Source organism: Ursus maritimus, unplaced genomic scaffold (genome assembly GCF_017311325.1).
Source record: "Ursus maritimus isolate PB19 unplaced genomic scaffold, ASM1731132v1 scaffold_5, whole genome shotgun sequence".
Classification (NCBI taxonomy): Eukaryota; Metazoa; Chordata; class Mammalia; order Carnivora; family Ursidae; genus Ursus; species Ursus maritimus.
In genome coordinates, this window is record NW_024426663.1 from 46,580,233 (window position 1) to 46,603,576 (window position 23,344).

The following is a 23,344-nucleotide window of genomic DNA, read 5'->3' on the forward strand; positions in this document are numbered from 1 at the left end:
CATTTAACATAAATTATCTCATTTAATTCTCATGAATTTGTTCAATTAGTTATTATCCCAGCAGTTTAGATGAGCAAACTAAAGCTCAGATAGTCTTGAATCAAACCCATGTTTAACTTCACAGCTCTTGCTATTAACCATGCCATTACCTATTTATGACACTAAACCAAAGATTAAAATTAACTTTGCATTTTTCCTTTCAGTACAGGGACAGTGAAATCCTCTAAGTTTTACTCTATAGCTCACTGGAAAATCTAATGTGGACTCAGCAAATCAAAAGGAAAAACATCTGATGTATGCCAGTCATCTAAGTTTGTTACAAAACATAAAGCACTGTGAGTTATAAAAAAAAGAATAATTCTATACTTCCAAAGACAACAATCTACATTTTAATTTGGATATACTAAGGTGGTGAAAATAATACCAGCTCTCTTGAAAAAGTTCTAGCAGTATCAATAATAGCAAAAAGAATTAAACCCTTCCTAAAAATAACTAAAACGGAGAATAAACTGCATTCAAAATGTATTCTGCATTTTTAAAGCATACAGGATAGCCTTTATCACCTCTAACCATTTCCTTCTACACTATTATGACTCTTTGGTCATACCACTCAGTCCTGCAAATTGTAGAAAAGGTGGTGCAATTCTGTCATCAATTCTCTTTCATCACTTAAATTTCTACCTTTTCCCACTAAAATGTCTGTTCTACTCTTGACATTTCATTTTGTTTGTTTGTTTGTTTGAATTTCAAAAGGTCTTTGCCCTCTAAAAACATAGGTGGGGAAAGCAGGGATAATTCAAGCAGAACAATAATCAAGTGTATAGTAGCAGAACCAGGAATTGCAGATCATGTTATTCACAATCCCCTTAAAACGTAAGACAGTCAGAACCACCCTGAAAATAGCAGCAGCTGGGGATTAACGAGAGAGGAAGGGGACTGGGAAATGATAGTAATATTTAAGTTCAGAGTATGTAGCAAGAGTCGTTGTCAAGTCATATTTAACAATTTGACTCCAGTGAGAAGTCATAAAAAAAAAAAAGAGTTTAAATAAATGGGAAAATATGTATTTCTTGCTCTATCCCCAAAAACAGACCACCTTTTTTGACATATTGTCAGAAGGTCAATAGGAGCCTAATACTACATGACGGTGACTACATCATTTACCTCCGTTCACTTCATTATGTAGACACTTTATAATCTCACATCATCACAAGGAAGGTGAGTATGGTGTAAGATATTCTGAGAGAAAGAGACCACATTCACATAACTCTTATTACCATATATTGTTATAATTGTTCTATGAGTTACTGTTGTTAATCCCTTATTGTGCCTCATACATAAATTCAACTTAATCACAGGAATGTATGTATGTATACAAAAAAACATAGTATATATGGGGTTCAGTACTATCTGTGGTTTCAGGCATCCAGTGGGAATTCTGGAACACGTAACCGTGGATCAGGGAAAACTAATGTATTTAATTCTACCTTAAAAAAAAAAAAAAAAAACCAGCAAAACTTTTCTATGAGAGAAAAAGTTAGAACTATGAAGTGTTGTGGCTGGCTGTGTAAGGTTACAAATGATTTTAACTTTACTCTGTATATTTTGCTCAATTTTCCATTTTTCCTTTTTGACAATGACTATGTATTATTGTTTATAAGATCTACCAAAACCGGTATTTTCAATCTTTGCCTCTGTTTTAGATTTTAATCAGCTCTCAGCCAAAATATCCTCTAAGGTAAGGATCGATACACAATTCTACTTGAACAGAGTTACCAAAGAATACTTTCTGAACTTTAGAAAGCATTATCATAATAGGAGCTAGAACTTCGAAAAAGGCTGAACTCAAACCCCAGCTGGAGTATTAAATTTCCTTATTTATAAACTTATGCTGTGGCACTCTCTTATAATGAGAAAACAGTACAAGGGCAAGACTAACATATACATGCTTCTTACAGCTCCAATTTTAATATACCAGGCTTTTATTATATCATGACTCATGAACATGAGCTATCATGTAATATGCCTGTAACAATAAATTATAATAAATTATATTAAATTTGAGTCAACTATAGAAAGGTATACTAGCAGGGTTTTCTAACTTTTAAAATGTTCTAGTCAGTTAAAATGACCAGATCGCAGTTCTTACTTTATGTAAAAGCCAAGATACGGCTAACCAGAAAATAAACAAAGGCCTAGGTGGCCAATAAGTCAGTAATTATGCTATTTACTCTACTAGCTAAGAAAGTTCTGTTATAGTAATTTTATACTTACTCTCTACTACTCCTGGAATTGCTCTATAGTGCTGAAACTGGTAAAAGGATTTTTCCAACATGTACTCAGGATTAATTTCTTCTACACGTAGTAAGTTCAAAACCATGTTGTAGGTCAAATGGAAAGCACTATTTAGAGGATCGGCTGAGCCCTAAGAGAAAAAAAAAGACATGTCAATGTTGTGATTTTTTTTCAAATAAAATTTATATAGATACCTATTAAACTGCTTAATAATTTAATCCATGTTAAGGAATATTATAGAAATGTATTAAGTTCTTTCTTTTAAATGACCAATACCAAGTGATAAATAGTTGATCTTTAGAAAAGAGAAGGGAAAAAGTCCACTAAGTAGCAACTGTACTAGTTAAAATTCTGTTTGCCAAGTATGTTTAGCTCTCTGACTTCTAGGCACTTGGTAAGATTACACTTTCTGGCCCCCTGGTGGGTGAGGCAAATGAATTGTTACGATGTGTCACCTTCTGGCCAAGTATTTAATTGCTGGCGTGAAAAGCTATCTTTTTCCTCTGGCACAGTGACTGTTACTGTGCAAGATGGTGGTTTCTCCATCATCTTGCATCCTTAAACAATAATAAGCAGAACCTCCTCCATAAACCTGCACTGAACAAGTTAGAGAAATGAACCTTTAAGTAATAGAGATTTAGGTCTGTTACTGCAGCATAACCTAGCCTGTGCTGACCGAGTACACTAAATTCATTTCAGAAAGATATTTAGATAAAAATTAGCATCTTAAAACTCAGCTGCCTGGAGTGACATAAAACCACCTGTGCAATTTACAGACCATTCTTTACCTGTATTTTCATAATTCTTTTATTTCCTCCTGTGACTGTTACCAGAGAAGGTTAAGGCTAATGGTTAAGCAGAATAAAGTATTTATCTACACTATGGTGACCTTTACTCATTAAAGGTTTCTATCCAAATACTTCCTTGAGATCTAAAATTTTCTTTCAGCAGTGTTTCTTCAGAAATATTTTAATGCAAATACTTAAAAATGAAAATGGTTTTGTAGTTACACATAGTGAAAAGGGACTTCAAGTACCTCCACCCTGACCTCAAACTTTCTAGCCAATTAAGTTTCTCTCCAGACTATCTCTTAAAGGCCCTGTGCGCAAAGCATCCCTACTGGGGAACTACTCCCTCAAGGACCTCCTTGAGCCAAAAGACTCCACTCAGGACTAATCCCAAAGGAGTAAGAACTTGACCCACCACGTCCACCTGCACATACCCAGGGATCTTTGTCCTACATTTTCCTTATATAAAACTGTGAAGTATTTTCGGCACTTTGAAGACAGTCTTTGAAACGCGGTCTTCCTGGTATTGGCCTGACTGAAATAAATTCTTTTGTTTCACCGCTTGTTTCTCTTTTAATTTTGCCTGTGGTGAGTGGCTAAACCTGCCCTGTTTGGAACCCCCAGAGCCAGCTGCTCTTGCGCCTCTATGTCCCAGCTACAATAGGAGAATAATCAATTCTCGGGAGATGCATGCTGAAGTATTTAGAAGTGAAGTGTCACAAAGTATGCTATGTATTTCTAAATGGCATAGTAAAATAACACAAATACTCTTAGGGTGGTCAGGGGCTCTTAAATTGAGGTCCACAGACCAACCTAATAGCATAATTCTAAACATATACATATAGAATTTTATGAGAAGCAGAGCTTTCGTCACAGTCTTAAATGAAAGTGCTCCTTAACTCCTGAAAAATTAAGAGCCTTTCACCCTAGAGGCATAGTTACTAAGTCCCTAAAACCTTGATGTTTATGAACTTTCCTTGAAAATAAGGCAAAGGGAGATGTGTAGTATGAAAATCAAATTCTTGGAGGAGAGAGGAATTTAAAGAAAACTTCAGCTATTTCACAATTCTGCAAACAGATGCAGCCCTTACTTTTTTGTTATTTTTTTTTTTAAGATTTTATTTGTCCATTTGACAGAGACAGCCAGCGAGAGAGGGGACACAAGCAGGGGGAGTGGGAGAGGAAGAAGCAGGCTCCTAGCTGAGGAGCCTGATGTGGGGCTCGATCCCACAACGCTGGGATCACGCCCTGAGCCGAAGGCAGACGCTTAACGACTGCGCCACCCAGGCGCCCCACTTTTCTGTTATTTTTTTGTATTACTACCTCCTCTCAGAAATTTGGGGCTTCAATATTACCAATGTTTATTTCTAAGCTCAAACTCTACTTCTGCATTCTCAACTGCTGTAGAATACACCTGGGAATTCTCAGTCACCTGAAACTCAACTCGGCATTTTGACATTGTATCTAAGTGAGCCCAAGACAGTCCCCATCTACAACTGCTATACTGGTTTAACTATTAAAAGCACCCTTTTCCACTCCTACTGTAACCTAATTTGGGTGATAAATAATAATAATAATAATATGGTTACACGATCTAAAATGAAACTTCTCTCTCTTGCTCTTTCCCATTCCTGAGTTTCACCCTTACAAAGATTAATTGTTAGTGAGATTACTGAATTTGTCACCAGCTAGACCCCAAGCCCTGACCTTTACTGCTTTCCGGTTTACACTCACTGAGCTTTGTCCCAGTCTTCCTAAAGCTCTTCTTTCTAGCTGATCTCTTAAGTGATGCAAAAGACCCGCACAGCATAACATCCCATGAGGAAAACCGAAACTACCCTCAAGCAGTAACAACTGCCCTAAAGAGGAGCTAGCTCCCAGACCACCCCGACCAGTTTGAATTCAATCACAGACTTTCATCTGCCCAGATGAACCAAGGAAGGACCAACGGTTACCTTAGCTCATTTTAATACTAAGATCTCCGCCCAAGGAAGAACACAGGCCTCGTTTATACAACATACTATGTATGTATAGGCAATGTTTCATTAAAGTGCATGCCTTATGCCTACTTCCACAGATGATGACAAGTCTAAATATTCATCCTAACCCTAAATAAAGGAATCCATCACCCCTGCTCAGGGAATCACAACTTTGGAAGTTATTCCCTGTGATCTTATTTGTTGCAAATAAAATCCTTTATATGACAACTCCACCTGGTGTAATTTCTGTGGCTCTGCAAGGAGAACTTATGATAGTTCAATTATAACTTGATTAATGGGTAATGAAATTACCCTTTAAATTCCAATTTAGGAGGTCTTTCTTCTGCTTTATCCCTTTTTTAAATTTTAATCAACCAATGGTTGCAGATTATTTCCTCAATATATCTTAGATTAATTCTTTTGTTTCTTTATCACTGCCATCACAGACTTCAAAGTTTCATCAGACCTGATCTAGATCACTACAACTATCATCCTCACTACTTTGGTTTCAATTTCCCTTACAATTTAGTCAGCATACTGCCGACAGACAAACCAAAATACAATTTCACTGTAACAGAATACTCTATTCACCAGTAATGACTATTTAAGGGCCCTGTAGATACTGAAATTTAGGTCATACCAAACGGTTTTATTTTCCTTTCATGAAATAGAAAACGGAACATAATGAGTTCTCATATACACAAAAGGCATATATTTGAGGTGATGGATGTATTACCTCTATGATGAGAATCCTTTCACAATGTATTCATGTGTCAAATCATCGCACTGCACAATTTAAATAATACAATTTTTAAACTATACCTCAATAAAGCTGAGAAAAACCACAATCCATCATAGCAGAAATGTGTTGTTCTAATGAACTTTTATTTCAGGTACACAGAGCACATTTATTTATACACAGAAGTAAACTGCACTGTACGTAATGTAATAAACTGTATTTTTTGCTAAAGGTTGGGGTAAAAAAGTCTCAAAAATACTGAGGCTCAGATGTGAACACCCAGTCTGAACACCCAATCTAGCAACCAAGAAAATAAACTCATCTCTCTCATCTGTAAGTATCCTGTGGTCTAGCAAAACTAAGGAACCCAAATACAGTTATGTTAATTCTTGATTCTGAAGCCATTTCTTTTTCTTAAAATATGTTTCTTGCCAGTTCTGGAAATCAAAATCCAACCCCCACTCCCACCCCTTTAGGCATGCAGCAGGATCCATTTCCTCCATAAAACCTTAAATCACAATCATCTAGTCTAGAATTATCCCAAATTTTCCCAAATTGGAGTTATTAAATACTGTGCCATTCAGTCATATACTGCTCCCTGTTCACTTTCTGTTCTATATATGTATGTAAATAGATTCCCCAAGTTTAAAAATGACATCAAGTAAGCATGTGCCAATCACTGTACTAATCACTTAAATAAATTTTCAATTCACAATATTCCTAACAAAACTGATTTACTTCTTAATTTTAAACAAGAAACAGGTTCAGAGATATGAAGAGACTTGCCTAGGCTAAAGAGGTAGGAGATGAACTTTACGGCATCACTGGGCTGAAGTTCTCCCAAAGGACAAATTAAAAATGCAACTTATTTCACATCTCTGTTTTTCAATATTCATATTACTAAAATTATACGAACCCTTAAATGTTGACCAAGTATTTCTCAACGTTTTATATATTTAATTTGATCAGCCAAATTATAAAATTTTTAATATATCAACAGAAAGCCTAAAAAACAGTCACCTAAAATTTAACTTGGAACAACAGCAGCCAGTGCTAAGATTTTAAACTTCAACTTCATTCTAGAAAAACATTTAAGGATTCTTTTAGCTGACAAGTCATTCACCGAAAGCTAGTAAGACAGAGAGCTAAGCAGATCAATTTTCCAAAGCAGATTTGTATTACCACCCTTTGAATGCTATTCTACTTTTAATAATTTCTGAAGTTTTAGAGTATACGGTTCATTCAGGCGAGCAGTTTAAAAACTCCCAGTCTAAATATTTTTGCACTTTGAACTGTTACAACGGAAGATAGAAGAATATGGACAAATGTGGGTCTTCTCACTTCTCCAAAAAAAAGTCCATAAGTGATCATCTTGAGTATGTGAGAGAACTACCTTTAAGAGAATAGGTATGTTCTTCCTAAAGTTCCGAAGGCTTTAAAATACCCAGTAAAGTCAAAACTATTTTTCCTTCAAGTAAGTTTCATTTTCCTTAGCCATTAACAATGTAGCTCAGGTTGAAAAGAACACACAACTGTCTAGAATCAGAAAGCGTGCACAGTCTCTTAGAAGTAGCACTTCATGTACTATAAGAAACAAGTTTATTTAACCACTTCAGAAATTATAGAAATAGGTTTATTTTGATAAAACGAATAATGACATTTCCTCAAAGTACTATGATGGTTTTACATTCTTTTGAAAATATGGGCACTATATTGGAATGCATATTTTTTCTGTTAATACTGGAGTGATGTAAAGGAGCTCTTAACTGCTGAAGAATAAAAGATGCATTCACCAGTCTTTTTGGAAGGCTATTATACACACACTTTGTATCTGACTCAACTTATCATTTATGCAAACATTATAATGAATTGATTTTGTTTTTTTAGCTCCTGTCAAATAAACCCAAGAACAAATCCCTGTCTTATCTCAAAATCTACGTAAGCTAACAGATAAAAAATCTATTTTATTTGTGGACTCATAAATAAAAAGCAATGGATGCAGAGCGACCTAACTGGCTCAGTCAGAAAAGCATGTGACTTGATCTCAGGGTCATGAGTTCGAGTTCCACACTGGGAGTAGAGAATACTTTAAATAAATAAACTTTAAAAAAAGGCAGTGGATGTGAAAGTATTAGATAAACAGACAAGAAGAGGACACTAACAATAGCAGAACTGGAAAAGTTGAATAGGTTTTTATAATACTTGGTAGAAAACTAGTCAAGCCAAAGAAGCTAAAGAAAGAAATTACTAAAACATTTTAAATGCAAGATCATTAAATGATTTACATGCACAAATATTTAAGTGTGTGTGTGTGCATGTTGAGATATTAGAAATCTCAATTTATAATCTTTAGTCAACAAGCAATAAACACATGTACTCTGTCATCTTTCTAAGACTACTTAATCCAACAACAGGAAAAATGATTAGATATGACAAACAGATCTGAATTTTACAAATGTACAAAGCATACTAATTATTTTTACATACAATAATATGAACAATCTACAAACTTTAATTATTATTTGAGAAAATAAATATTCTATTTATTAAAGTCCTATTACTTAAGAGTAAATCTTAATCACTGTTGCTTAAAAGAAAATAGACCTGATGTTATTATAATGATTTATTAGTTCATATACTGCATTAAGAATTATGTCAAAAGAACAAAGTGCTGCCAGGCCAAATTCGGTTTGAACCAGTAAATGAAAAATCTATTTGCATGAAGTACTAAGAAGTATGGGCAAGTGGCGGTTAGAAGCACGCACTCTGAAACCAGACTGCTGACTTTAAAATCAGCATCTGCCATTTAAAAACAATATGACTTTTGAAAAATTCTTAACCTCTATATGCCTTATTTATTTATAAAACTGGGATAATAATAGTAATTATTTCAGAGCCTAAGACATGTTGAGTATTCTATAACTATTAATTGTTATTTTTCTGAGTAAGTTGCGTACAAATTCTTTAACGATAGTAAAACCACCTGAAAAAATCCTAGAGGACAAAAATAGTAGTGCAGTTATTCTCAATAAAAGAAATGTGTCTAGAAACCAAGAAATACACATACATATTTGCTTATAAAATTGCAGTATCATCAACAAGCAGGTACTATATCCTTTAAAGAAGTCAAACTATACACCATTCAAAGTGAAGTTACCATTTCACACTCACTAGGGTGATGATTATAAATAAAAAAGACAGATAATAACAAGTGTTAGCTAGAATGCAGGGAAATGAGAACCCTCATACATTGCTGATGAGAATGTAAAATGGTACAGTTGCTGCTGAAAAGCAGTTTGGCAGGTCCTCAAAAGGTTACACATAGAATTATGTATGACCTCGCAAATTTCACTCATAGGTATATACCCAAAAGAAATAAAAATATGTTTGCATAAAAACTTGTAAAGAAACAATCATAGCAGCATTATTCACAACAGCCAAAATGGACAAACAACCTAAGTATACATCTGCTAATAGATGGATAAAAAACCTGTAATATCTCCACACAAAAGAGCAATACTCATCAATAAAAAGGAATGAAGTGCTGATACATATAACAAGTATGGATGAAACTTGAAAATTTTATGCTAAAGAAAAGCCAGATACAAAAGATCACTGACTATTATCTGACTAAATTTATATGAAATGCCTAGAATAGGCAAATCTATAGAGACAAAGAGTAGATTAGTGGTTTGCCTTAGGGCTTACGGGAAAGGGAAGGGTTAGGAATGAAATGGAGAGTAATATTTAATGGGTATAAAGTTCCTCTTGGGCTAATACCCATGTTCCAAAATTGATTGTAATGATGGTGGCAAAACTCTGTGAATGTATTAGAAGCCATGAAAATGGGTGAACTGTATGCAATATGAATTATATTTCAATAAAGCTGTTTGTAAACATTCATTTAAGAAATGATAGAGAAATTAGAATCCTTGCACACTGATGGTCAGAATGCAAAATAGCACAGCCACTATGTAAAACAGTATGGATATTCCACAAAAACTGGGGGGGATGGGGGCAAGAGCTACATATGATCTGGCAATTCTACTTCTGGGTATTTACCCAAAAGAATCAAAATGAAGACACTGGACAGATAATAATACTCCTATGTTCAGTGCAGTGCTATTCACATAGTCAAGATGTAGAAACAACCTAAACGTTCATCAATAGGTGAATGGATAAGAAAAATGTGATATATACATACAATGGAATACAATTCAGTCTTAAAATTCTATAGTATGTGACAACATGAACTTTAAGGACATTACGCTAAGTGAAATAAACCAGTCACAGAAAGACTAACACTGCATGATTCCACTTACATGAATTTTCTAAAATTGTCAAATTCAAAGAATCAAAGAGTAGAATGGTGGTTGCCAGAGACTGAGGAGGGGTGTAAAAGGGTAGTTACTAATCAAAGGTCGTGAAGTTTCAGTCAAGGAAGATAAATTAAGCTCCAGAGATATGCTGTATGATATTGTACCTACACTCGACAATAACGTATCTTAAAAATCTGTTGAGGATAGATCCCACGTTAAGTGTTCTTACCACAATAAAATTTTTTAAATAAAAGACAATAGAACTTTTACACCTAAGTACACTTTATGTTCAGAAATGTCAAGCAAATAGAATGAAATATCTGTACTAAGGAAACCAGAAGCTGTCATTAAAATTTTACCTACTACTATTGGCAACTTGATTCACCTTTTTCCATACATAGAACAGAAGGAGAGAAAAACTGTTTATGTTGCACAATTTGAAGTCTAAAAATACCAATTTTCAATCTTCTGTCATTTTCTTTACATGAAGAACTGAAGTTACATGGACACTTAAAAATAGGTTTCCAAGTGTTAATCTTTAAGAGTGAAAATAAGACACCATATGATCATTATGAATATGTACAGAGAAGCTTCGTCTTCACTCACATTAAACACATTATTTTAAAAAACATACACTTTTACTTATTTTTGCTTTAGCATACCAGACTTCCCACAACCATATCTCAAATTCTCCTTGTAGTTCCCAAGTCTTTGAAATTGAAAAGAGTCTGTTTCAGAGAGATACTGACCTATGAGACTTAACATGTTTTGGAGCCTTAGCTAATGATCTGGTAGTTAATTTAATATTTTTAATTAATTTTTTAAAGATTTTATTTATTTATTTGAGAGAGAGAGAGAGAGCACAAGCAGGGGGAGGGGGAGAGGAAGAGGAAGAGGGAGATGCAGACTCCCCGCTGAGCAGGGGGCCCGATGTTCGACTCAATCCCAGGACCCTGGGATCATGACCTGAGCCCAAGGCAGATACTCAACCGACTGAGCCACCCAGGTGTCCAACTTTTAATTAACGTTAAGTTTCCCATCTTACTAAGAGTTTTCTCTAGGAATTTGTTTTAAAAACTTCATACCACATGGAGAAGAAGGAAAGCAACCAGACCAAACTTCCCTGAAAAGCTCTCCAACACAAAACAAAAATAAAACCCTTAAAACAATCTGAAAAACAAATATTAAACAAGCAAAATGAACAGGCTAATTTGAAATAAAGCTTAAAAATTTAAATTAATTTATTGGGATATTTATGATCCATCAATAGGCAGTATTAGAATGGTAGACTGTAGAATTAAGCTATCTGGATTTGCAAAGGTAGGGGAAGGTATCATGTGCCCTACTTCCTGCTCTGATAGGTGAAGAGCAATTTGTTCAGTGTAGAAGGCAGTTACAGAGATTGTCTTAAATCTGGAGGGCAAAGTGAACATTTCTGCCCTGAGGATCTTTACATGCCCTTCATCGCATGAGTTATGCTTCACTTACTAGAACAGAAAGTAGGGTACAAAATATCAGCACTTTGCAGTTACCCTTTTCTACCTTCCAAGCCTAGATAGTTTAGTAAATTAACTCATCTACTTGGAAAGGTATCTGAACTGATACAACTAATTTCAAAGTGGCTCCTGAAGTATGTTTCTCAAATTGCTGGTGAAAGCAGAGAATCTTAACTCGGTTACCTTAAGTAGCTGTTTTCCAATCGTTGGGCTCATCTTTTCATCCACCATAAGAATTACAATTCCTCTATCATCCATTCCCCTCCTTCCAGCTCGACCAGACATCTGAATGTATTCACCAGAGGAAATCTGAGTGAACATAATTAAAAAACCAGAGTTAAGGAGAAAACCTGGTGAAAAATATATTCTTAAATTTTTATCACAAAATACATAAGCACAAGTTATACATTCCAAAAAAAGGAAACATGACTAAAAACATCAACTTTTAGGTGTTTAAGTAAAAACACAAAAATGTAAAACACTTAAGAATAACATTATAAAACTAAATTTTAGCTCCAAAATAATCAAACAGACCAAAGCTACAGGGAAAGACTGTTAATTCACTGACATAAAATATCTTTGAGCCAGATGTTCTGGGAAACAGTAAAGTCTAAGAAAGCAGAGGAGTCAAACTCTATAAAATATCAATTCTGACTTGATCATAATAGACATATTAATTTGCAAAATGAGATTAATATAAAATAAATGTTTATTATTTTTAAAGTACAATTCTCTTATTTTCTTGGGATACGTCCCTGGAGTTCAGTAGAGCTCATTCATCACTAAGAAGAACCTAGTCAAAAAAGGTTAGTAAGCCTTTTCAGGGTGACATTCAACAACTAAGACAGCGGGCAAAGTTTTATCTGTAAGTGCTTCTGTACTATTCTCTGATGGAAAGGGTCCACAGTTTTCAGATTCCCAAAAAATATCTGACACAAGAGAAGTTAAGCTACAAGAATGCGTATTACTGACAGCATAAAAAACAGACATAACAACCTGGGAGAAACAAAGGCGCCAGAAAAACAACAAAAAAGCTAATCCTAAAAAAGATCTGAAAAGAACATTTCAAAAAAGCAATGCAATAGAACCTCAACAGGGCCCAAGGGCATCATTATGACATTATGGCATGTTACAGGTTTTAGGTCTAATACTATGATATTGAATCATCAAGAAAAGATTGCTTTCTTAAGTGCAATTATCCACTATACTCTGCAGACTTACTCTAAGGTCCTTAGGATGCCAAGAAGCATATAAAGTCACAAAAGACTTATTTTCTTACGGCATCAATTTTATTAGGAGAATTAAGTAATTTTAAACTAATGGATAAAATAAAGATTTTAAAATTTTACATTATTTTAAAATATAAAACATGAAACTATTAACTGCATTATAAGCAGGAATCACATCCTACATGAATTAAATTATTAAAAGTTCAATTTTAGAAAGTCACAGGTCACAGAAAATTTTTGAAGACTATGTAAAAATTTCTAAAGAGAAACGGCACCTGCCTCACTGTACTTTTATTTCTCTTTTGTATAGCATCCAATACATTTTAAAATAAAACAAATCAAGAAAAAAATGCTTTGCTTTTACAATTCTACCATGAGTGTTTTTCAGTGCTTTGATGATCAGTAATTACTGCCAGCAACTTCTCTGAGTACAAAAGAATCACCACTTTCAAGGATTAGGTTAGCTGCAGAATAGCTGACTACTTAAAAATTTCTCCCAAAGCCAGTTTATCTGAGCCTTGCACTGGATACTCAAAGTAGAAATCTACCTGCTTTTCACCTCCGTGGAGCTCCACTGTCTACCTAGTAAATACCCATGTGCCGTTGTTTCTCAGTTTCAGGACTGCCTTCTCTAATGAAGCCTTCAATGACCCCTTTTATATAAGTGACTTCTATGCTTTATCCTTCTGTACATACTTCTCAGAGTCCATAATACAATATTTTATTGCACATCTGTCAATTTTCATCTGCTACTAAGTTTCTTTAGAGACTGGGTTTAACTTTAACAAAGTTTAAATGTGGTAACTGTTTACTGAATGGGTTACTTGACTCTGGATTAAGAATTTACTTTCTACCCAAATCTACTATTTTACCCATGATTTAAATTTTCTCTTCTTCCTTAGAAAAGATATTATGTGCAAACCTGTTAAAACTTCTATTTTAAACCTGAAAGATAAAATAATGCAACTGGAGCCACTGCAGATTTGGCGCCTTAAATACCCTAAACTATGTTCCTAAAGGAACATTCTAGATATATTTAAAATACTTTATAGCACTCATAAATCATCTGCACACTTATCCCTCATCATCAAACTCTTCCACCAAGGGAGATTTTTATTTTTGTGTTAGCCAAAACAAACAAACAAACAAAAAAACCCACCAAAATCAAACAAACAAAACCCACCCCCAAACCAAACCAAAACAAACAAACCTAACAGACAGAAATGACGGATCTGAAGTTAAACCTTGATGAACGTGTTTACTGGTTCAGGTACAAGTTCTTCAGTATTTGGAACTGAAAATCTCAAAGATTATGTAAGCCCAAATTACCTTAGGTAAAACAAGTAAAGGTAAAAAATATTCCAATTATGGTAATTATTTTACTTACCCATCGGAAATCTTTCCCATCAAATTTCCGGGCATTTGTAAATAAAACAGTTCTAGCTGGCATATTAATTCCCATAGCAAAAGTCTCTGTGGCAAATAAGGCCTAAATAATTGAATAATTATATGATTAAACATGTATTTTATTAAGCTGAAAAACTAGTTTTGTAATTTTCAAGTAGAAACAAAACATTAATTTTAAAATTAGTTGTTAATGAAACTCTGCAAAAATAAAACAAGCTAGTTCCAGATGTAATTCAGTATTTATATATAAAATTACTAAATGATATCTAATGTCCCTTGCATCCCAGAAATTTTTTAATTCAGGGAAAATAGTCCTTCTTAAGTTCCAGTGGTGGTACCTTAAAGAGGATACTACTGATCGATCTAATGTACAAAGCATGAGGCTGTAGATTACTTTTCTAAACATAGAAGTCACATTTCCTGGCTTTCTGACTGATGATGCAACAGTTTGGATGCAACAGGATCTGTGAGGGGCAAACAGAATCAGTGGCTAAGTTCACTTTTAAGACTTTACCAACAAGAAATTGACCACATAAAAAACTGTGTGGCTTAAGCACACAAAGGTATAAATACATACAAGTCACTGAAGTCCTATTAAATTTTCACCAGTAGGGAAGATAAAAACATCTTTTATTTCATCAACTCAAAAGAAAGCTATTCATCTATTAAAAAGAATGAAAAGCTACACATATGACAGAATTGGATAATAACATGGGTAGCATAATTTTTTTGTTTACAAAATAAGTATTATTTGTATCTTTGCTAGTGGGTATTCCTGGGAAGTGAAGGGGAATGATGGTCTTTCATTTTTTTTTTTACTTTATTTACAATTGTTCTATTTGACTTTCACCACAAACAAGTATCACTTACATTTTTAAGAAAAGATTCTTTAAAATGAGCCTCAACAATAACCTATAAAGGAATATCAAAAGGGCCTTACCGGGACCTAAGTAGAAATAGTGATCAATTCTTGATCTAAAATATCTCAAGTATGTTCTTTAAAGTGAGTAAATTTCTTTTAAATATTCTACTTAGTGCTCAGATTCTCATGATAAATCTCTGATTTTTAAAATTCTAACCTGATTTTTAAACATAAAATCATTTGTGAATCATATATAGGCTTATGACTACATTTTGAAGTTGTTTGCATTTTTAATACCCCATTTCTGGGTAAAGATATCAACATAACCTTTAGAATTAAATTAGACTCTCTGCGGTTTAAATTAGCACATACCTAAAAAACTCTCTTTTATAACTACCAGCATTCTTCTTGCCTACTCTAATCGTTTTAATCTGTATATAGATAGGAGTCCACTATAGAATCAACTCCACTTTTGATAATTAAATAGCACCTTCTGCAAAATTCCACACTGTATAGTATTACCATTTCTTACTTTAATTACAGGAAAGGAAACCAATGATTTTTTACCTACAGCCCAAAATGTATGTAGTATAATAAAAATCAAGTCGAGGGTGCCTGGGTGGCTCAGTCAATAAAGTGTCCGACTCTTGGTTTTGGCTCAAGTCATGATCTCAGGGTTGTGAAATTGAACCCGAACCCCGCATCTAGGCTCCACACTCAGTGGGGAGTCTGCTAAAGATTCTCTTTCCCTTTCTGACTCTCTCTGCCCTGCCCCCACTCATGCGCACTCTTTTTAAAATAAGTAAGTCTTAAAAGAAAATCAAGTTCATCACCTAAGTCATTCCACAGGACTTTGTTTAACACACACACACACAAGCTGCCTATAAATAGTGTTCTCAATAATTTTCAAAGTGTTAGGGCACCTAGCTGGCTCAGTCGATAAAGCATGCACCTCTTCATCTCAGGGTTGTGAGTTCATGGCCCACAATGGGAATGTAGCCTACTTTAAAAAAGTAACGATAATAATAATTTTCAAACTACTCATACAACACAATTCTAAGGCATAATAAAAAAATCATACCTTTATCAATCCTTCAGAAAACAGAATTTCTATAGTTTCTTTCAAAATAGGAAGTAAACCACCATGGTGAATACCAATCCCTCGCTTCAAAAGAGGAAGTACATGTTCAACCTGTGATTAGAATAACGTTTATTTTTCACTGATGTACAGAAAACGGAAATAAAAAATATGTTAAACTAAAAAATGTTAAACTAACCAAACCCATATTCCCAGAGATTATTAAACTCAAAACTCAATATAATTCTGCCCCAGCTTTTCTTAATATGGAAGATATACTTAAAATTCATATATGCACTACTGCCTCAAATTTTCCAGCATCACTTCACCTCCCCAAATACTAAAAATGAGGGCAGAGTATGCATCTGCACAAAATAAACTTAAAAAATACTAGCCAGCTCCAATGAAAAAAAAAAAAAAGTATAAAGCATACTTAACATAAATATGTACTTTATCTAAAAACAAATGGTTACTGAAGAGTTCACCCTCATTAACACTTTATCAAATGCCATTACATGTCTACTAAAACTGTGGTGGGATAACAAAGATGTATAAAGACATGCCTTAGACCTCAAATACTAATAATTCAGCTGGGAAGAAAAATTACAAGAAAATCTTCTAAGTTAAACAGTCTTTTAAACACTGAGAAACATGCTATTGCATTTTTATCATAAATCCCTTATATATCAGAGTAATCATTTGTAAGCAGAATATAGCCTCCCAAATTTCTTTTCACAGAACAAAATTTTCACGTCTTAGGTCACATTAAAGCAGTTCTCAGGTTTGGATGCACATTAGGATCATCTGGAGAGCTTCTGAAAGATCCTAATGACGACAATACACACCAGACCAATTAAATCAGAATCTCTGGGAGTGGCACTCAAGAATTCAGTATATTTTAGAAATCCCCAAGCAATTCCAACAGCTGAAGGAAAAATTCCTTGGATTAAAAGCAGAGCAGACATTAAATTCCTCACTAAACACATGATTTTCATTAGGTGTTTTGTTGGTAGACTTATGAATTAAGAAATTTAGTGACTTTGCGGCACCTGGGTGGCTCAGAGAGTTGAGCATCTTTTTTTTCCCCCCTTAAGATTTTATTTGTTTATTTGAGATAGGGGGAGAGAGAGCACAAGCAGGGGGAAAGGGCAGAGGGAGAGGGAGAAGCACACTCCCCACTGAGCAGGGAGGCCGACGTGGGACTGGATCCTAGGACCCTGTGTCGGGTACTGAGCGTGGAGTCTGCTTGGGATTCTCTGTCTCCCTCTTCCTTTGCCCCTCCCCTGCTCACACACTCTCTCAAAAAAAAAAAAAAATTTAGTGACTTAAAATTAATAATTTTGTGTTATTAGGAACAGAAGCAGTAACTTCCACACCATGTTAGCTTTCAGAGAAGAATTCCCTTAGGCAGCACATCTTTTCCCTTGTCACCTTTTCAGAAATTTAAAATACAAACCAAGGTATTATTTCAGTGTACAATGCAACATATTTACTGGAGTGTGTAAGCAATGCAATATATAGTAACAAAATTAAGAAATGCAAAGTAAAAATATGCTATCACACTTAATATCCACATTTTACTTAGTGACACTAAACACAAACCTGAGGGAGTTTTTTATCTTCATCAGACAAGCAGTCAATGGCATTACTGAATACTTCTTCAACCATCTTCTTTTCTTCATCTAAGAAAAAATTCAAAGGTACATAAACATGTAAGTGAATCAGTGATACCAAACTTCACAGACTGCAAACAATCAAAGTTTATAAAGAATAAAAGTAGAGTTAGTATTTAAGGCAGAAGGCAAAGTAGGGGAATGAACCATGAGAGACTGTGGACTCTGGGAAACAAACTGAGGGCTTCAGAGGGGAGGGGGGTGGAGGAATGGGATAGACCGGTGATGGGTAGTAAGGAGGGCACATATTGCATGGTGCACTGGGTGTTATACGCAAATAATGAATCATCACTACATCAAAAACCAAGGATGTACTGTATGGTGACTAACATAATAATAAAAAAAAAGAAGGCAAAGTAGATAAAAATTATTTAACAAAATTCACTGCATTTCAAAAACATATCTAACAGAAAATTAATCCGTGAGTAAAAGTACTATCTTATAAAATAAACAAAAACTACACTAAGTGCTGTACATCTAATATTTAAGTCTAACAATTACAGGTCACAGGGATAATTTTTATCCATTATTGAGGAAAGTAAGGTTTAAGGTTTACAGCAAATAATGAAGGCTGCTATTAACCGTTAGAGGAGCAATGTCAAAGCCTATGCTCTTAACTATTATACTGCCTTCTTGTACAGTATCTATTAAATAATATGTAGTCAATAAATATTTGTTCAGTTAATCAACATATGACCTTGCAACATTAAGCAAATGCAGTACTGGTAGTTATAAGGAAACATGTCTAAGCAGAGCAATTCACTCAAAAAATAAAACATTAACTAACTTTAGGAGTTTACGTGGGATATCTGTTCTTACTTTGCCCTGGGTAAGTAAAAAGCAGCTCTAAAATGCATGGGTTAATTCTGTGCCTTGATAATGAAAGCACTACAACTGACATTTGATTCTGGATGACTGAGGATATTATTTACTTCTCATTATACAGGATTACATATGTAAAAGGATAAACTGAATAATAAATGGGCTGGTATAAAGTATGCCAAATTTTTGGATAGGCTATGCTACTTTCTAGCTGTGTGACTTTAAATGAGTTACATTCACAGATAATATGTGGAAATAATTATTAATTTAATACAAGTTATCTTACTTTATTTAAAAGGTTATACCACAATTAGGTAAAGGGCAGGTCTTCCTGGTTTGGATTTTTAGAAGAATGAAGCACAGTACTTTCTTATACAGAAAGTGATCTGACCAAGTAACCTAGCCTTAAGTTGTCACACAGAGAGCCACAGGAACAAAGGAGCTAGGGATCTTTGGATTTTACAAAAAGCAATGTACTTATACCTTCCAATAAAACAAAAGGAAAAGAAGAAAATGATAAAACAAGGTCTTAAAATTTTTACAAATATAATGAGTACATTACTTAACTGTCATATGAACTGCATATCCTAGCACTACATAATAGATTAATCACAACAAATTAATCTTCTTACTACAAATAGATTTATATTGATTTTCACATAACATGAAAACTATACTGAAATTATATAGCACCTGTGTTAAAATCTAATTTGGTCATCTGAAGTGCATAGGCTTCACAATCCTTCTTACTGAAACTGAAAATAATTACAGGTTGAAAATTTCTTTCCATAATCATCTTCACAATCTTGAACACATTTGATGGTCCTGCAAAAAGAATACATAAAACATACCCAAAAATTAACTCAAAAGGAATTACAGACCTAAATATGAAGTCTTTAACTATAAAACTCTTAAATATTATAGAGGAATAAATCTCCATGATTTATTATTAGGCAAAGCATTCTTAGGTATGATACCAAAAGTACAGCAACAAAAGAAAAAAAAAAACTGGATTTCATCAAAATTAAAAACTCTGATACCTCAATAGACAGCAATAATAAGTTGGAAAGAAAACCTTTACCCACAGAATGGGAAAAACTAGGTAAGCATCTACTATTCAGAGTATATAAAGAATTCTTACAACTTAACAACAATAAAAAAAGACCATTTCATCTTTAAATGTGGAAAAGATTTGAGTAAGTATTTCTCCAAATAAGATACATAAATGGCCAACAAGCACATCAAAAGATGTATCATTAACCATGAGAAAAATGTAAATCAAAACCACACTGAGATACCAGGTCATACCACTAGGATGACTAAATTAGAAGAGACAGATTACAGTGAGCACTGGCAAGAATGTGGAGGAAATGGAAACTTCATACCCTTCTGTTGGGAATGTAAAATGGAGCTGGCACTTTGGAAAATAATCTGGCCACTATTCAAAAGGTTAAACATAGAAATACCATGACTCAGCAATTCCAATGCTAGGTATACACTCAATGAGAAAAGAAAACATACATTTACATAAAAACTGGCAGAATTCAAATATTTATAACAGCATTATTCACAATTAACAAAGAGAAATAACCCAAATGTTCAACAACTGATGAACGAATAAAATGTGGTACTCATTTAATAGAACGTTGTTTGATCGTAAAAGGAATTATGTACTGACACATGCTGTAACATGGATGAACCTTGAAAACACACTAAGTGAAGAAGCCAGTTGCAAAAGACCACACAAATTATGATTCCATTTATGCGAAGCACTCAGAAAAGGAAAACAGAGACAGAAGATAGATTAGTGATTGTATAAGGCTGTGGGGCAGGGGAAGAGATTAGGAGAAACGAAGAATAACTGCTAATGGGTAAAGGATTTCTTTTTGAGTTGATGCCAATGCTGTGGAATTAGATAGTAGTTACACAAGTTTGTGAATATACTAAAATACCCTGAATTATACACTTAAAAATGGTAATTTTTGTGGCATATGAATTATATCTCAATAAAAGAAATTGTGGTGATGGTTGCATAATTCTGTTAATATAGTAGTAACTATTAAATTGTATACTTTAATGGATATTATCACATACTATCTAGATCTTTATATAGCTTTCTAAGGGAAAAAAGTGAACAAAGTTACACATTACCTTTTGTTCCTCCTTTCCGCCCCTTCTGATCTCCTTTTGCCAAATCACCAGCATCTCGAAGTACTTGCATTGCAGTATTAAAATTATCTTCTCTGAAGTCACCCTGGAATCAGATACTTTTCTATGTAACCTCGCTAATATTTAACCACAATCCAAACATTTTTCATACCTCAAAATTTCCTCAAAATAAAAATAATGTAATAATTATTACAAAGGTCACTGAAAGAGTTAAAAAATGTTGTGTATAAATAGGTAATTAAAGGTAGAGATATTAAAACTGGGAAAAGCAAAACAGAAGATATCTGAAACACGTCCTAAGTCCCTATTCTTAAGGAATTTTAAAACACTGGGAAAGAAGGAGGAAAAAAAAATTGGGAAAGAAGAAAAATCTTAATTTATGCATAAGAAACACAAGTCTTAAATCTATTTTTTGAAATAAAAATACACACAAACCCGACAATTTTGGACCATAAAACTACTTAAGAAAAAAAAGATGGAGTTCTACCATTCTACTTCAGTTTAAGGAAAAATAGTAAGAACACCAAGGACTACATTATCGGTAAGATCCCTTACATTTTCATCAACCACAAGGTGCAGGCCATCTCCCCCCGCTGGAAATATGTAATGTTGCAACGGAGTAGGTCGATAGTCTGTGTAAATTACATGACAAGGCTGTTAAAAAAAAAAAAAAAGAAAAACAATTAAACACATCATTTTATTTCTTCAAAATAATACTGTGTATTTAACCTACCTAAAAGACCTCGGGGAAATAAACTTTTGGATTCAACATTTCAAGAAGAAAAAACTTAAAAAATTTTAAAAACCAGGCAAGAGAAAAACGTTGGAAAAAATAGGTCTATCAAATTATACTACCATCTATTCGATTATATCAATCCCCTACTCAGGGCCAAAAACATGATGTGAGTTTCAATAACGATCTTGGATTCACACTCTAGACCTGTGATGTCAAAATTAAAGATGCCTGTTCCTACACAGCAGTAGTATTGTGACACAGAATGCTCCCTGAGGTAAAATGGGATTTTTTTGTCCCACAGAGGGTTTTCAAAGCTTTACTAAATCAGCAGGTTGATCTAGCTCCCCCAGAAGATCCAACAGGTTTCTATCCTACAGAAGCAACACAGATGTTACAAAAATGCCATCAGAGAGCTTATAAACAGATAACGGTTTCTAAGAATACTGGTATAAAGGGTAGGAAAATAAAACCAAGAATACGTTTAGTACAAATGAACAAATGCTTTTTATAACATCCTATGGTGCTGCTGAAGTCGGACTACAAAAATAAAAGAGAAACACAGTCAGTAAAAAGGCTGACGGTGTTCACAAAGAAGAAGAATCAAATCACACGCTCAAGAGATGTACAGCACCCTGACGTCCTGAGGTCTTAGAGGACATTCTCTACTATAAGGCCTCACTCAACAAGGAAATGCAGTAGTTTCCAAACCTGGCGAATCATCAGGATCAATTCAGGAGCTTTTAAAAGTTAGGTCTTACAAGCCCCTACTCCCAGAGATGTTGGTATATTGGGTTTAAGATGGCACTTAAGAAATACATGCCTGTAAAAAGCTAATCAGGTGATTTTGATAAGCTTGCGCTTGATGTGAGAAGTAATCTCACATTGAAATGTCTTCTTAATTCTAGGTAGCATCAAGAACGAAGTATAAAAGATAGTAAAGCCAACTTACAATATTTTAAATATTGAAGACATCAAAAAGAAAGAAAATACCTGCTTATGTAAATGGCAAATCCATTCAGCAAACTGTCGGGCATTTGGAATAGTAGCCGAAAGAAACACATAGTGGACATTGTCAGGAAGCAAAATAATAGTTTCTTCCCATACAACACCACGCTCTGGGGGGGGAAAATATATAGATATATATATACACACACACATACACACCTTGGAATTCAGTGTCACTTTATTAACAAATAATCAAATTATTTTCTCTCAAGCATAATAATTAGAAATGCAGATCACTTTACACAAAGATATTTTTAGCCATAGACCCTTAATAAAACTACTTTAGTTCCTACCATGAATTTACCCAGTAGAAAGTTAGTAGACTAAACCACTAAAACTGCAATGTACTCTGAAACAACAGCCTGCCAAGAGCAGCTCCAGACTGAAAACGTCTCACACAGCATAACAAGAGTCCCATGACAATGTAAATAGTATTTCCATCTCACTTTGAGAAACAAAAACTTAATGGGCTGTAGAAAAGTTACAGCAGGGGTGCCTGGGTGGCTCAGTTGGTTAAGTGTCTGCTTTAGCTCAGGTCATGATTCCAGGCTCCTGGGATCTGAGCCCCACATCAGGCTCCCTGCTCAGTGGGAATGCTTGTCTCTCTGCCTCTCCCCTCCCCACGCTCGTGCTCGCTCTCAAATAAATAATCTTAAAAAAAAAAAAGTTACAGCAACAAATGTTAAAGACACATCACTACTCTACCACATAGCATCTTTCATCCAAATTACCCTCATGATCTCTAAA

At 34.3% G+C, this 23,344-nt stretch overlaps 1 protein-coding gene across 1 annotated transcript in view; it reads right to left on the minus strand.

Annotated features, from left to right (window-relative positions):
- MTREX (Mtr4 exosome RNA helicase) overlaps window positions 1–23,344 on the minus strand; it is a 92,927-nt gene that overhangs the window by 48,929 nt on the left and 20,654 nt on the right. Inside the window, exons 8-16 of the mRNA XM_040622255.1 lie at window positions 22,583–22,707; window positions 21,412–21,510; window positions 20,839–20,941; window positions 19,381–19,512; window positions 17,795–17,874; window positions 16,196–16,306; window positions 14,233–14,334; window positions 11,800–11,925; window positions 2,275–2,425 (exon numbers count right to left, since the gene is read on the minus strand). Of these exons, the coding sequence (XP_040478189.1) occupies window positions 2,275–2,425; window positions 11,800–11,925; window positions 14,233–14,334; window positions 16,196–16,306; window positions 17,795–17,874; window positions 19,381–19,512; window positions 20,839–20,941; window positions 21,412–21,510; window positions 22,583–22,707 (1,029 nt within the window). The remainder of the gene's footprint in view (window positions 1–2,274; window positions 2,426–11,799; window positions 11,926–14,232; window positions 14,335–16,195; window positions 16,307–17,794; window positions 17,875–19,380; window positions 19,513–20,838; window positions 20,942–21,411; window positions 21,511–22,582; window positions 22,708–23,344) is intronic.